At 43.1% G+C, this 15,934-nt stretch overlaps 1 protein-coding gene across 1 annotated transcript in view; it reads left to right on the top strand.

The window, feature by feature from the left end:
* The first annotated feature begins 215 nt into the window (after nucleotides 1-215).
* The window catches only part of LOC126298490 (dopamine beta-hydroxylase), a 145,124-nt gene continuing 129,405 nt past the window's right edge, over nucleotides 216-15,934 (top strand). Inside the window, exons 1-2 of the mRNA XM_049989826.1 lie at nucleotides 216-480; nucleotides 12,614-12,760. Of these exons, the coding sequence (XP_049845783.1) occupies nucleotides 223-480; nucleotides 12,614-12,760 (405 nt within the window). The 5' untranslated portion in view covers nucleotides 216-222. The remainder of the gene's footprint in view (nucleotides 481-12,613; nucleotides 12,761-15,934) is intronic.

The raw sequence follows: 15,934 nt of genomic DNA, 5'->3' as shown, positions 1-15,934 counted from the left end.
TATCTGGGCAACGAGTTTGATCTAAACGCGGACAACATGAAAAATAATTGCATCTTTGACCTTAAAACTTGGGTGTTTCGCTGCGAGGAGGAGAAATGTTCTCTTTGGCAGAGGGTGGTACACCCCTCCGGCGGGGCAACGCGGTGCGCCCCGCGCATGCGCGCTCGTGTTGTGCGAGGGTATTTATGGGGTGGCGGGCGCAGCGCGGCGATCAGCAGAAGCATGTGGGCGCTGTTGCTGGTACTGGCGGCGACTGCGGCGTCGGCGACGGCGGCTCCCGTCTACCGGTTACCGCTGACCGGCTCGGGCAGCGCCGCGCTGGCGTGGGCGCTAGACTACGGCGGCCGGCAGCTGCGCGCCGAGGTCCACTGCAGCGAGCCCGCCGACTGGATGGCCGTCGGCTTCTCGGACCGCGGCGACTTCGCGCCGGCCGACTACTGCGTAATGTGGCGCGACTGGCGAGGCCGCGTCCACATGCAGGTGAACCTCTCCCCTACTTGCACCATCGTTCCCAATTATAGATACACTTCGTACTTTTAACTCAGTCTTTATTCACAAACCAACGGTCACTAACTCGAGCCGGTCGGTGTGGCAGAGCAGTTCTAGGCGCTACAGTCTGGAACCGCGCGACCGCTACGCTCGCAGGTTCGAATCCTGTCTCGGGCATGGGTGTGTGTGATGTCCTTAGGCTAGTTAGGTTTAAGTAGTTCTAATTTCTAGGGGACTGATGACCTCCGAAGTAAAGTCCCATAGTGCTCAGAGCCATTTGAACCATCACTGAGTCGGACGTCATTTCGTATCGCTCATTATCTCGTTTTTACGCTTATTACGCACCCCACAGTGAAATAATGGCTATTTTTGCTGCCGGGATGAATGCTTTTCGTCCTCTAGTTATTTACACATCAACCCTCACAAGACCATGGGCGGGGGGGGGGGGGGGGGGTGAGGGGAATAGTTTATGCTCACCCTTTGAAATTACTCTAATCTAGTCAGTTAAATCAGATTTTAAAATTTTGAAAAAATTTTTTTTAATGAATTCGTCTACCACATTCCTTAGATGTTTAATTTTTTTTATTTTCGCCGGCCGGAGTGGCCGAGCGGTTCTAGGCGCTACATCTGCAACCGCGCGACCGCTATGGTCACAGGTTCGAATCCTGTCTCGGGCATGGGTGTGTGTGATGTCCTTAGGCTACTTAGGTTTAAGTAGTTCTAATTTCTAGGGGACTGATGACCTCCGAAGTAAAGTCCCATAGTGCTCAGAGCCATTTGAACCATCACTGAGTCGGACGTCAGTTATTTACACATCAACCCTCACAAGACCATGGGCGGGGGGGGGGGGGGGGGGTGAGGGGAATAGTTTATGCTCACCCTTTGAAATTACTCTAATCTAGTCAGTTAAACCAGATTTTAAAATTTTGAAAAAAAAAATTTTAATTAATTCGTCTACCACATTCCTTAGATGTTTAATTTTTTTTATTTTCGCCGGCCGGAGTGGCCGAGCGGTTCTAGGCGCTACATCTGCAACCGCGCGACCGCTATGGTCACAGGTTCGAATCCTGCCTCGGGCTTGGAGGTTTGTGAAGTCCTTAGGTTAGTTAGGTTTAAGTAGTTCTAATTTCTAGGGGACTGATGACCTCCGAAGTAAAGTCCCATAGTGCTCAGAGCCATTTGAACCATCACTGAGTCGGACGTCAGTTATTTACACATCAACCCTCACAAGACCATGGGCGGGGGGGGGGGGGGGGTGAGGGGAATAGTTTATGCTCACCCTTTGAAATTACTCTAATCTAGTCAGTTAAACCAGATTTTAAAATTTTGAAAAAAAAAAATTTTAATTAATTCGTCTACCACATTCCTTAGATGTTTAATTTTTTTTATTTTCGCCGGCCGGAGTGGCCGAGCGGTTCTAGGCGCTACATCTGCAACCGCGCGACCGCTATGGTCACAGGTTCGAATCCTGCCTCGGGCTTGGAGGTTTGTGAAGTCCTTAGGTTAGTTAGGTTTAAGTAGTTCTAATTTCTAGGGGACTGATGACCTCCGAAGTAAAGTCCCATAGTGCTCAGAGCCATTTGAACCATCACTGAGTCGGACGTCAGTTATTTACACATCAACCCTCACAAGACCATGGGCGGGGGGGGGGGGGGGGGTGAGGGGAATAGTTTATGCTCACCCTTTGAAATTACTCTAATCTAGTCAGTTAAACCAGATTTTAAAATTTTGAAAAAAAAAATTTTAATTAATTCGTCTACCACATTCCTTAGATGTTTAATTTTTTTTTATTTTCGCCGGCCGGAGTGGCCGAGCGGTTCTAGGCGCTACATCTGCAACCGCGCGACCGCTATGGTCACAGGTTCGAATCCTGCCTCGGGCTTGGAGGTTTGTGAAGTCCTTAGGTTAGTTAGGTTTAAGTAGTTCTAAGTTCTAGGGGACTGATGACCTCGGAAGTTAAGTCCCATAGTGCTCAAAGCCATTTTTTAAAATTTTTCAGTAAAACGTAAATCAAAAATTTAAGCCTTAGTAGTAAATGTCACTTTCCCCAGTGAATGTCGTATTCAAACTTTTCAAGTTCAGGATCTTACTTACATATCAGTAGCCCTTTAAAATGTACGCTATGAGGAAAAGACAACTACAATTAACGAAATTTTTTACCGCGGACATAAAGCACCGCCTCCCCCCATTGGTGGTACACGTTATTGAAAGTATGTTGATATCGCTAAGAGGACATTTTCAGATGTGAATCCTATTTACACATCAGAATCTCTTTAGAAAGTATGTTTCAATATAAGTCATCTACAATTAATGATTTTTGTTCTTTTTCAGTTTTTGTGTGGCGGACGTAATACGAGTTGTCGAAAATGCATTAAATACATTACATCTTCCATAACGTGCCTTACCAATGGTTAAGCACTTACTGCCTGACGTGACGCCGGCCGGAGTGGCCGTGCGGTTCTAGGCGCTACAGTCTGGAACCGGGCGACCGCTACTGTCGTAGGTTCGAATCCTGCCTCGGGCATGGATGTGTGTGATGTCCTTAGGTTAGTTAGGTTTAAGTAGTTCTAAGTTCTACGGGACTATTGACCTCAGAAATTAAGTCCCATAATGCTCAGAGCCATTTGAACCTTACGTGACTTTAAAAATACAAAAGCTACGAATGTTCTTCGCTAGCCACTGCACATTGCACAGCGGAAAATACTTAGCATGTACGTAGCGATGGAAAATTTACTGTCTATAAAAGGGAGGATAGAAGTTTAGGGTTTAACGTCCCGTCGACACCAAGGTTATTCGAGACGGAGCGCAAGCTCGGACTGTGTCGTGAATGGGGAAGGAAATCGGCCGTGTCCTTTCAAAGCAACCATACCGCCATTTGCTTGGAACGATTTAGGGAAATCATGGACAACCTAAATGTGGATGGCCGAGCACACATCTGAACCGTCGTCCTCCCGAGTGCGAGTCCAGTGTGCTAACCACTTCGCCACGTCACTCGGTATTTATTGTCTGTATGACTCCATGTGCGCGTAATTTCTGTTGCCTTATTACCATGGTCCTGTGATGTAAGTAACATAATTGTTGGACAATATAACTTATATGCGTTCTCTAAATTTACTCGATAGAAGTTAATCAGGACCATTTCACCTTTTACTATGTGAAAGATTACAGACTTCCTCAGGCTGCACGAGTACATACACACATACACAGTCGATTCCAGAATAAACATTCCGTTGTCAGACAGATGTGGGAAACCCCTCACATCTATATGGATTTAGTGAGAAACGTCTGTGCACGACGAATAGTTGATAACCTCAATTATCCTCCAACATCACTTTACCAAGCGGGTACAAATCATGCATACATATACGAATTTTTTTTTCAACGCATTCGAAAACTGATACTAATCGTGGAAAGTATCAACCACCGCTCAAGAGTTTCACGTGATGTTAAATAAAAATTAACAAAACGCATAACTTTTTCGTAATTTTACCTGTATTTTAAAGTGGTACGGCAAGATATCGGTGGTTATCGATTATCCATGCAAGGACGTATTTCATTGAATCGATACTGATGCCATTCGTTTCCCAGGTAGATGTCATGATGGGCTGTATATTCCATTATCGATTATGTATGTTGCATGCATGATCAATAAGCTGCAACCTAAAGAGGTCAGCAATTGTTCATATAATAAAATACACTGGCTGCGTGACTCCAAGATGCCATCTTCAAAAATGGTGGAAAGAGTAATAATTCACCTTTCTTCCACCTATTCTCATTAATAGGGAATGTATTCACAGTTGCCAATATGGACTACCATCAGCTGTATAATGGAATGACGATAGTAAAAATTTGTGCTTAACCGAGACTCGAACCCGGATTTCCCACTTCTAGCAAGCGGTCCTCGTACTATCATGCTACGCACTCAGGACTGACGGCTACACCAGTATGTCGTCAACCATGTGTCTAGAACCTGCACTCGTACAGTAATTATGTGGCCTTATATTCCCGTACGGGGAAGACATTTTAATTGACAGTCGCTTTCCCGTTGTCGGCAGATAAATATGATATTGCATGTCCGAGGGAACTTTGCATCTCACTTCTGAACAGCACAGGCACTGAAATATCGTATCGATTTGAGTTTAAGTTTCTTGGGGGGCTCCTTTACTCTTTCGTGTAAGATACAGAGACATGTCACGATTCTAACAGGGCATCTCTGAATTCGTTCGGTGTGCAGCGTCAGACCTACTTGGCAGAACCACAACCGCCCTGGCACTCTACAGTAAGAAGGAATAGCCCATTTTAAGCAGTTTTCCTAACAGATACCTGTAATTTTTCGAAATCTCTCTAACGAACAAAAATCTTTCATTCGCCTTGCTTGCTATTGATTTCACGTGTTCATTCCATTCCAGGTCGCCACTTAGGCTCCAAAACTTATCAATAATTTTGTAATAAGATACTGTCGGCATCTTTTCCTTATTTATGGACAATATTTTTGATTTATTAACATGTAAAGACAGCTGATAATCAGTATATCAAATGGCTAACTTTATTTGGTTTATATATTTTGTTTATACGTTTTGGTATCACTGGCAATCCTATAACGTTTATGAACTGTCTGACAACAGTAGACTTTCCGAGACGCTGATGTTGTATATACAGGATGATCTGTGTAACGCTAAATATTTCGGTACATGAGAAAGGTTTTAGGAGTCAGAATAAGGCTTTCAGCAACTGAAGGTAAGGGAAGGGGTTTTGCTGAAAGGTTAAAGCTCGTTAAACGTTTACTTGGTGATAACAAAAACAATTATATTTATTTAAACAGAACTACGTATTTGTGTTAACTGCGCTCGAAAGACCCAGAAACGAGAAATTAAGTGGTATGCCATCAATATCTATTGCATCTATATCAATAATAATACTGTAAAACCGTTGTGCCTCTCTGTCTGAACAGGCTGATCTCCCAAACTACCAGGTGTTTCGTGGGGGTTTCACAGATTACTTGAGCTTAGCATGAGGCAACATATAAACTTTATTTCACCAAAATTAGATCACGAAAAAGAAAAAAAAAGGCTATCGTAATATAACTCGACATAGGGAAACACATTTACCCTTGGGAAAACATTTTTTTCTTTGACGTTTTAACTGTATCATATTTGTGAAAATGCTTTTATTACTTGATAAGTTCTATGTAATACGTTTCAGTGTAGTGTATACAATGCTCAACCTGTTCAATCCGTACTCCCACACTAATATCATGAAATGCGAAGGTAACTCAGTCTGTTACATTTTCACGACTAAAATGCTGAACCAGTTTCGATGAAATTTGGTACTGAGATAGCTAGAACCCTGCGGAAGAACGTAGGCTACTTCAGAATGTAAAAATGTCGACCCCTTAGAGTCTGAAGGGATCCACCTCTTTTTACATCAGTGAACATAAAATATGTTAAAAATATGAAATTTGTTTCATAATGTCCACTCTGCATGAAGTATAGCTACTTCAGTAACACAACGCATAGATGCACGCATCACTTAGCAGCGATGCTGCGCACATCGCCACTTCGTACTTCGACCTTTCAGGAGGTGGAATGGTGGGAGAGGGGGAGGGGCGGAAGGGGAGGGGGCGGAGGGACGTAGACGTGTGGGGGCAGCTGAAATTGTGGCACGTACAGCAGCTTACTTACTCAGCATGACTGATCATAACCAAACTACTAATATGCAAGCATAGCCCTTGGCTAACAGCTAGTTTATTAATAGAAAACGTAAAGTATGTGGCTCAAGCCCTTGACCGGGCTGCTGACCTTACTATAGGTAAAGTGCAAGCTTTCTCCGCCACGGCAATAGGAAGGGGTAGGTGACGATTTGATTGCCCTGAGAGAGATTCCCGCCCCTATCTGGAAGTGAATCCAGGACTTCCGGAGGTGGCGTCTGGTGCTCTACCCACTAGACCACCGTGACCGTCAGGCGCTTATTAATATCTCACTGAAATTTTTTGGAAAAATAAGTGAGGGATCTTTTTAATGTCATGAGTAAGACTGCAGCCGCAGTATTACAGAAATTTATGCTCTCGATATACTGAAAGCTAAGATTTGGCTAATTTCGATCTCACTAACATAGATTACACAGTAGTTCACTTACCGGATTTCTATTCGGAAGGAATGGAGATGAAATCTGCATATGAAGTTATAATGAAATCTAGACCTTTCGCTGCTTACAAAAGTCCCCACCGGCCGGAGTGGCCGAGCGGTTCTAGGCGTTTCAGTCTGGAATCGCGCGACCGCTACGGTCATAGGTTCGAATCTTGCCTCGGGCATGGATGTGTGTGATGTCCTTAGGTTAGTCAGGTTTAAGTTGTTCTAAGTTCTAGGGGACTGATGACCTCAGATGTTAACTCTCATAGTGCTCAGAGCCATTTGAACCATTGGAACCATAAAGTCCCTAGAGTCGCACTATCCTTTGTGTCCTCGTTGGCTCAGTCGGATAGAGCCTCTGCTATGCTAGCAGGAGGTCCCGGTCGGGTACACAATTTTCAGCCGTCCCCGTTGATATATTTTTAAGCAGCGAAAGGTCTAGATTTCATTATAACTTCATTCTTCGAGAGCTGCAAGATCACCAATGATATCTGTACAGATACCAGCTTCATATAAATATGCATGTGGTCATCCATATTTCGTCCCTGAATTACTTAACATGAGTGAAGGGATGGTTCCTTTTTTAAAGGCTACCGCAGTTTCCTGCTCTGTCCTTAATTCTTCTAAAATGATGCTCCGTTTCTAATAACCTTCATCGACAAGGTGTTAAACCTCAATCTTTCTTCCCCTTTTTAATGTAATTTGGAAAGTAGACAATGAGACAAGTATCATAAAATAGATGGAACAGGAAACCGCTGATTCTCTATAGCTATCCAGTTACAGCCTTTATGTATATGTATAAACAATAATTTGATGGTTACGTCTGCACCACAGTCACTAATGTCATTTGTGAGTATAAGAACTGGCATGATGCATCGCTTGTTCTCTTTCTCTTATTTTCTCTGGCAATGTTAACTGCATATAATTCCAGTTGGTACTGCTGTAACTAACATACTTTGCAATCGGTAGAGATACTCTCTTATTTAAACAAACCTAACATGCTAAAATATGCATGTGAAGTAGTAGTTGCACATATTTCATTTAGGCAAATGTTAATTTCTATCATGGAAACTACTGCACCGAGATGATATAAGGAACTTAGCCCTCTCGGATTATCACAGATTGTCAGAAATGATAGCAGGTGTAGTCAGCGATGTACTTCATCTATTGCAGAAATTTGCCAGCGTCACTAACCTGTTTTACAGGAGATTTCACACATATAACTAGCGGAGATATTTCAAGGTTTCTCTAGAGTATTTCAAGCATATACCGCTATGGTTCATTCAAAGCGGCCGCGGCCAATTCATACGCAATTATAGTACAATCTGGGTATGTGCTCCGTCTCTGTTGTCCTATCTTCTTTCTTTCTTTCTTGTAAGAAGCAACGTCGTGATTTTCTTTAGGTCTACTGATTAATCGTATGTTGACTCTTGAATTTTGACGTACATAGATTGTGAAGACTCTTAAGTGGTAATCACCTATTAGGGAGCATCCATTTCCTTGAGAGATGTCGGTAACGTGCGTAGGTAAACTTCTGGACTTAGTCATATTGTTTCCACATCTAAGGATGATAGTATGAAGCCGCATGAAATAGGATGAACACATGAAATCAGTAGTATGGAAGACGAGTGGAAGACTTGTGTTTGTAGGGAGGATAGTACAAAAAGTGCAGTGGATATACAAGGAAACTCCATTCAGGACGCTAGAGTGAACACGTCCAGAGTACTTCTGGAGTTCTGATCAAATAGGGATGAATGCAGATTCGAAATAATTCACAGACGGGCTGCTGCAATCTCAACATGTCGGTACAGTTCATACGAAAGTGCAACGGAAACGTTCAGGCAACGTTATTCATATGAAACAATATTGGGTAAATTTAGGTTTTCTAAGTTCTACAAGATCGTGCTACAGTGCTATTGAGTATAGATACCACGAGACCTAATATAAAAGGAATTACGGCTCGTACCGAGGAATATACGAGTAGATAGTCATTTTCCCCTCCATCTATAGACCACTTAAGTTGACAGAAAGTCACTACTTTTGGTACCGAGCACACACTAGTGGTTTGCGAAGTATGTACGTGGTGTTTCAGATACTGCGTTTTTCTCTATAACTTACATAATAATAAGTGAAAGGAGTATTATCTTAGGTAGGTAAGCCTAAGGAACGTTGCTCTTCTGTAGAGCTGTGAACTCGTAGTATATTTAGTTACTAGCTGAGTACCCGGCATGTTCCGCGTATGTATTTATTCCAATTCTATTCCTCCATTTCCTCCTTTCCACTCTCTCTGTCCGTCTCCTCCGCACCCCTCTCTGTCCATCTCCTTCTCCTCCTTCTCTTTGTTCACCTCCTCCACCCTCCCATTCACTTCCATCTCCGCCCGCCTCTCTCTCTGGCCATCTGCTACTCCCCACCTCTTCATGTCCCTCTGCTACCCCCCTTTCTGTCCATCTGCTCGTCCCCTTTCTAAGTCCGTCTCCTCCCCACCCCCTTTTATTTCCTCCTCACCCTTTCTATTTCCTACTTACTCCTCTGTTTCCTCCTCCCTCTCTCTCTCTGTGCGTCTCCTCTTCCCCCCTCTCTCTGTCCATCTCCTTCCCTTCCCTTTCCTTCCATTCCCTTCCCCCCCCTCCCCCCCATGTCAATCTCCTCCTCTACACACCTGTCACCATACCTCCTTCCCCCTCTCTGTCTGTTAATCTCTTCCTCTCCTCGTTCCGTCTCCACGTCATCACCCCCACCCCAACAGGACGTCACTGGTTCATATTCCAAAGCACCTTGTCATGTGTGCTAAGTAATATGTGTACTAATTTTAGTTTAGGTATTTTAGAAGTTGAGTTGTGCATTCAGGACCATGGGTATTCGTTTGAATAACTTACTTAATGGAACATTTCACCACCAGAACATCCATCTGAATACAGTCCATCATGTACAGTATCTTGCATTCACCCCCACAACGTTGAATGTTTCTAGTCCATTACAATAAAATTGGTAGGAATTTAATTTAAATTGATATTTAGGAGTGTAGGAGGAGTTTTTTATCTGGAGATTTGCCCGCTTGTGCACATCTCACATACATATATTTCACATATATTTAACATATTTCACATATATTTGTACATGTATTTCACTGTATCTATAATGAATTTCGCCTTGCAGTTTCGTCTTGACGTAGCTCAATGTTTGTAGCGTTATACCTCCTGAACTATGTTGCATAAAATAATATAATTTGGCAGGTACATTCAGTAATACTATCTACAAAGTATGTCGCTAATACAGTTGTAGTAAAGAAATAATAGCCGGCCGGGGTGGCCGAGCGGTTCTAGGCGCTACAGTCTGGAACCGTGCGACCGCTACAGTCGCAGGTTCGAATCCTGCCTCGGCCATGGATGTGTGTGATGTCCTTAGGTTAGTTAGGTTTAAGTAGTTCTAAGTTCTAGGGGACTGTTGACCTCAGAAGTTAAGTTCCATAGTGCTCAGAGCCATTTGAACCATTTGTACTTGATAAAAAGAAACACTTTACCACCTGCATGAAGTTGCTCTCCTTTGAAAAGCAAGCAGAAAAAAATTATCGCATTAAAAATTCCTTGCTTACAGACTGATGAATTGTCGAAGTATATATGCGTTATGAATAAATAAAATATGTCTTCTGCTTCGAGAGTTCCATAAACAGTACTGTTGAGTAATATGCATACTCAATGCAAGCGAGTTTAACATAGCCACTTAATGGCAAAACAGTGAGATGAAAGAGAGAGTCGGGTATAATATTTTGACGTATGCTTCTGCAAAGAACATTCTCAGTAAGAAGATTCGGTATTAGGACTGACCAAATAAGAATGAAGTAAATAATGTCACCAAATCGCCGGCAACCATTTTGTGTAGCTAGCGTGATTTAATATTGTTAAAAATTAGTTTGTCGGTACGAAGCATACTCTAGGAGATAAAGTATTCGGTGTACAAGAATCTGTAGTATTAAGGACAGTTCTTTCAATGGTTTCATTTCCAAGCAAATAAATAAATAAATAAAATACGTCTACTGGTGCATCTAACACAGGAACTGAAAAATATTTAATGAATTTGGAAGAAACAATGTAATCAAAGGCAGAAATGTACAGCGGTACAGCTGCAATTTTGAAAGCACTTACAATAATTGTTTTTTGCTTACAATTTTTGGGGAAAGGTAGATGTTTATTAAAATTTGAAACTTAAGAAAAACTAAAGTAGTCGGTTGTCAGACTCTGCATAAAGGGAATCACAACGTATAAATGAGCTCAGAGACAGGACGGGGTACCATGTGTGCTTCTGGATGGGATTAAGCTAAGGGAGCGAAGCGCGACCTGCCGTTTAATCTGAAGTAACTACCAACACCGTCCCAACTTCTACTCTCTAGAAGCGATATTCCGCAAGGAACATCCGCTCATTTAGATAAGCGGCTAGAGCAGCAGAGGAATTGCAAGCGCGATACCGACGCGGCGTTTCACTTTAATCTGCACTTGCAGTTCTGAGTAATACCGACAGGAGCGTATCTTATTTCAATCAAATAGAAACCAAAAACGTTTACTTGACATTCATTGGAAGATACAAGCAGCTAACGTCTATAATCGACTGATATTTAGTAGAATGAAGACACTGGACATCGACTAGGCGCAGGCAGCGTTTGAATCTCCCTCTGCCACTCTACTTTGGGACGTACGCTTTCCCTAAATTACTTCAGATGAACTACAGAATATTCCCTTGAGACAGCCTACTGCCGATTTATTTGCTACTGTCATTAATTCGAGTATCCAGCGTTCATACTTCCGCTGAAATAATGTCTAAAGAACAAATGAATATTTTATTTATTCGTTTCGTTTCTTAGAACCTGTAATATACAAGTTTCTGTTTTACACGGCACTAAAACATCGCATTTCAGGCTACGTGAATATGTCCCGAAATTAATTCAGTATCAGGCAGCAGTAGACGGCACTCGAAGAAGAAACTTGATGTAACCACATTTGCTTGATCGGTGGGAATCAGTTTTAAAATTTTATTTTTGTGGGGGTCCACAACCTCAATGTATTTAGAATTAAAAGATGGTCCAGGTAGACTGTATTATTTTTTATTATCCATGCGATTGGTAAATTTCGACCTTTGGTCATTTTCAAGCATATCTTAAGCTTCCAGCTGCATTTTACATTATAATATATCGCTGGTAAATGTGGCCAGAAATATATCTTACTTTTGTGAGTATATGCCACAAAAAAGATATACTATTGTACATGGTTTCATCTATTAGCCGATCAATTTCATTAAAATCTTACTGGGTGTACTACCGCGTCATTATCTATAATACATAAAATAATAAAATATCCTCCGTCTTTAGTGTACTGAAATCTGTTTTCCTCTGTATGTAGACTGAGAAAAGGAGAATTATGTTTCAAATGCTCTAACAGGCAATAACAAGACGAATTCTATTAGGGACCTGGGGTTTAACAAGAGGCAAGGGCTGTTATCGAACGAAACTTGTGCTTGCACCAGTCACTATTTTTATACAGAATTTTTCTCAATGTTTTTCAATATTGGATGATGAATGAAAAGCATACTGGTAATTTCACAAGCTGCGACGTAGACGCGAACTGAACAGCGACCTGAATATGGTATAAATTTCCGTTACTTTACGTCTATGGTCACTTTTTTTTTTTTTGTAGTAGTGATGCTGACAAGATGACTCTTGTATATACCATTATTTATATACGTTTGACGATGCTGGCGGTGATTTTATGTTTAGCACATGACGATGTCACTATGGCTCCAGTGTATTAGGACATGTTTTTATAAAACAGATCTGAAGATGGTCACTATAGACGGAAACCGGTAGTTTGATGAGAAAAAATTCGTGACCATAGATGTAAAGTAAATGAAATTCATACTGGTAGTATTCACCATATTAGCTAATTACAATTGTTCTGCTTTAAATGTACCAGTGCAACACTGAACGAGACTGCATCTGTTACCAGGATACCTGGACGGACGAGGAAGGTGCGTTTCACGTGGACGAGCAACAGGACTGCAAGGACTTCCGCTACGTGAGCTCTCACGACGTCACCAAGTTCACTTTCTCACGAAAATTCGACACGTGCGACGAGCATGATTACGTCATCGAGGTGAGTCAGCACAATAGCTGGTGCCCAATCAGGATTTATTGTGAGACGCGTTTTTATCTACTCTATCTGATCAAAAGTACCTGGACACCTATTAGTGGATATTAATTTGAGGCGTGTCAACCCATCCCCTTTATGACGGCTTGAACTCTACTGGCGACACTTTCACTGGGGTATGGGTAGGAAAGGGAACCCATTCTTCCTCAAGAGCCGAAACCGGAGAAGTTAGTGGTGTTGGCCACTAGGGCTGCAGTAAATTCGACGCTCTACCTCATCCGGAAGATGTTCCATGGCGTTCAGGTTGGGGCTCTCGACAGGAAAGTCCATTTCAGGACCGTTACTGTCCACAAACCATTACTGCACAGATGCTGCTTTACGACATGAACCATTATCATGCTGATACCAACAATCATCGTCTCCGAACTGTTCCTCTATCGTACGCAATATACAAAAAAATTTAACTCCTCCCGAACTGGCCGTGAAGGCCCAACGGTACCGACCGGCCGCCGTGTCATCCTCAGACCACAAGCGTCACTGGATGTGGATATGGAGCGGTATGTAGTCAGCACACCGCTGTCCGGGCCGTATGTCACTTTCAGAGACCGGAGTTGCTACTTCTCAATCAAGTGGCTCCTCGGTTTGCCTCACAAGGACTGAGTGCACCCCGCTTGCCAATAGCGCTCGGTAGACCAGATGGTCACCCACCCAAGTGCTAGCCCAGTCCGACAGCGTTTCACTTCGGTGATGTGACGGGAACCGGTGTTACTACTGCTGCAAGGCCGTTGGCGAACGCAGTATACGCCACGTTCTTATCGTTCCGCACATGGCGTTTTCTTAAACACAATAAGGGGGGCAAACCCTAACTACGAAAATCACCTTCATACCGTAACACCGCAGCTGGTGGCAGGTAAAGTTCTCCAGGCATACCCCAAATCCAAATCCTTGCATCGGATTACCACAGCGTATAGCGTGATTGATCACTCCAAATCACTCGTACTAGGGAACTCACGACGTTTGATTTCTTGTGATATTTTTTAAAACCACCCTCCGCAACGCTCGACGTTCCCTATCCCATCAGTACAGGTCGTCGGCCTGGTCTTGGTTTAGCTGTGGTTATTCCTTTGCGTTTCCACATCACCAACAGTCGATTTGGACCGCTTCAGATGGAATGTCCGTGATGGATTTGTTATTCTGGCTACATTCAATGACTAGCCCACGTGCGGAATCAGTGAACCCCCCATTCTGCTGTTACTGCTGCTCCTCTGACAACACAATACTCCCCGCCACTTTTTATACTCGCTGGTCCGCCTCTCGTGTCTGTCATACAATGGTCAATTCAGCATGACGTGGGGCTGACCAGATACTTTTTATCAGATAGTGTACACACGTCTACATTTGGCAGGAAAGGGAAGTAGGGGGACCACCTTCACCTATTGAACAATCTTTGTAACATTAAGTCGACCAATATTTAAATAATGCCAATGACTGTGTAATCTAGTGGTGACCTAATATCGTTAGTTTTCACTAAATTAACTTAAGTGTATTAATCGAGAGTGATTAATTTCACGAGTAGGATTCTGAGGTGAACAGAATGATATTAAATGTATTGTCCATCTCATAATCAATAAAGCTGTACTACTACATTCACATTTTACTTGTACCCAAGCATACAAAAATCAGGATCAATGAACGAACATCACTCTCTGACATTAAGTATAGTTTCGACAAGTATGTAGTAGAAATCTTTCTGAATAATAAGTATACATGCATCCAAAAATGCTCTCTGTTAATTGAAAGATACTGACACTCCCGGCTCATGCAACTCACGTAGTATTACAAACAAACCAGAAAAGCAAACAACAGTGACCCTTACAGATACAGAATGCGATCAAAAGTATCCGGACACCTGGCTGAAAATGACTTACAAGTTCGTGGCGCCCTCCATCGGGAATGCTGGAATTCAATATAATGTTGGCCCACCGTGAGCTTTGATGACAGCTTACGCTCTAGCAGGCACACGTTCAATCAGGTGCTGGAAGTTTTCTTGGGGAATGGCAGCCCATTCTTCACGGAGTGCTGCACTGAGGAGAGGTATCGATGTCGGTCGGTGAGGCCTGGCACGAAGTCAGCGTTCCAAAACATCCCAAAGATGTTCTATAGGATTCAGGTCAGACTTTGTGCAGGCCAGTCCATTACAAGGATGTTATTGTCGTGTAACCCTTCCGCCACATGCCGTACATTATAAACAAGTGCCCGATCGTGTTGAAAGATGCAATCACCATCTCCGAATTGCTCTTCAACAGTGGGAAGCAAGAAGAAACTTAAAACATCAATGTAGGCATGTGCTGTGATAGTACCACGCAAAACAACAAAGGATCAACAAGGAGCTTAAAACATCAATGTAAGCATGTGCTGTGATAGTACCACGCAAAACAACAAAGGATGCAAGCTCTCTCCATGAAAAACAAGACCACACCATACCACCACAGCCTCCGAATTTTACTGTTGGCACTAGTCACGCTGGCAGATGATGTTCACCGGGCATTCGCCTTACCCACACCCTACCATCGGACCGCCACATTGTGTACTGTGATTCGTCACTCCACACAACGTTTTTCCACTGTTCGATCGTCCAATGTTTACGCTCCTTACACCAAGGGAGGCGACCTTTGGCATTTACCGTCGCGATGTGGGGCTTATGAGCAGCCGCTTAACCATGAAATCTAAGTTTTCTCACCTCCCGCCTAACTGTCATAGTATTTGCAGTGGATCCTGATGCAGTTTGGAATTCCTATGAGATGGTCTGGATAGATGTCTGCCTATTACACATTACGACCCTGTTCAGCTGCCAGCGGTCTCTGTCAGTTAACAGACAAGGTCGGCCTGTACGCTTTTGTGTTCTACGTGTCCCTTCACGTTTCCACCTCACTATCACATCGGAAACAGTGGACCTAGGAATGTTTAGGTGTGTGGAAATATCGTGTACAGACGCATGACACAAGTGACACCAAATCATCTGACCATGTTAGAAGTCCGTGAGTTCCACGGAGCGCCCAATTGTGCTCCCTCACGACGTCTAATGACTACTGAAGTCGCTGATATGGAGTACCTGGCAACAGGTGGCAGCACAATGCACCTAATATGAAAAACGTATGTTTTTGGGGGTGTCCGGATACT

This window comes from Schistocerca gregaria, chromosome X (genome assembly GCF_023897955.1).
Source record: "Schistocerca gregaria isolate iqSchGreg1 chromosome X, iqSchGreg1.2, whole genome shotgun sequence".
Lineage (NCBI taxonomy): Eukaryota > Metazoa > Arthropoda > Insecta > Orthoptera > Acrididae > Schistocerca > Schistocerca gregaria.
Note: the sequence above shows the minus strand (reverse complement) of the source record. Positions and strands in the feature narration are given on the sequence as shown.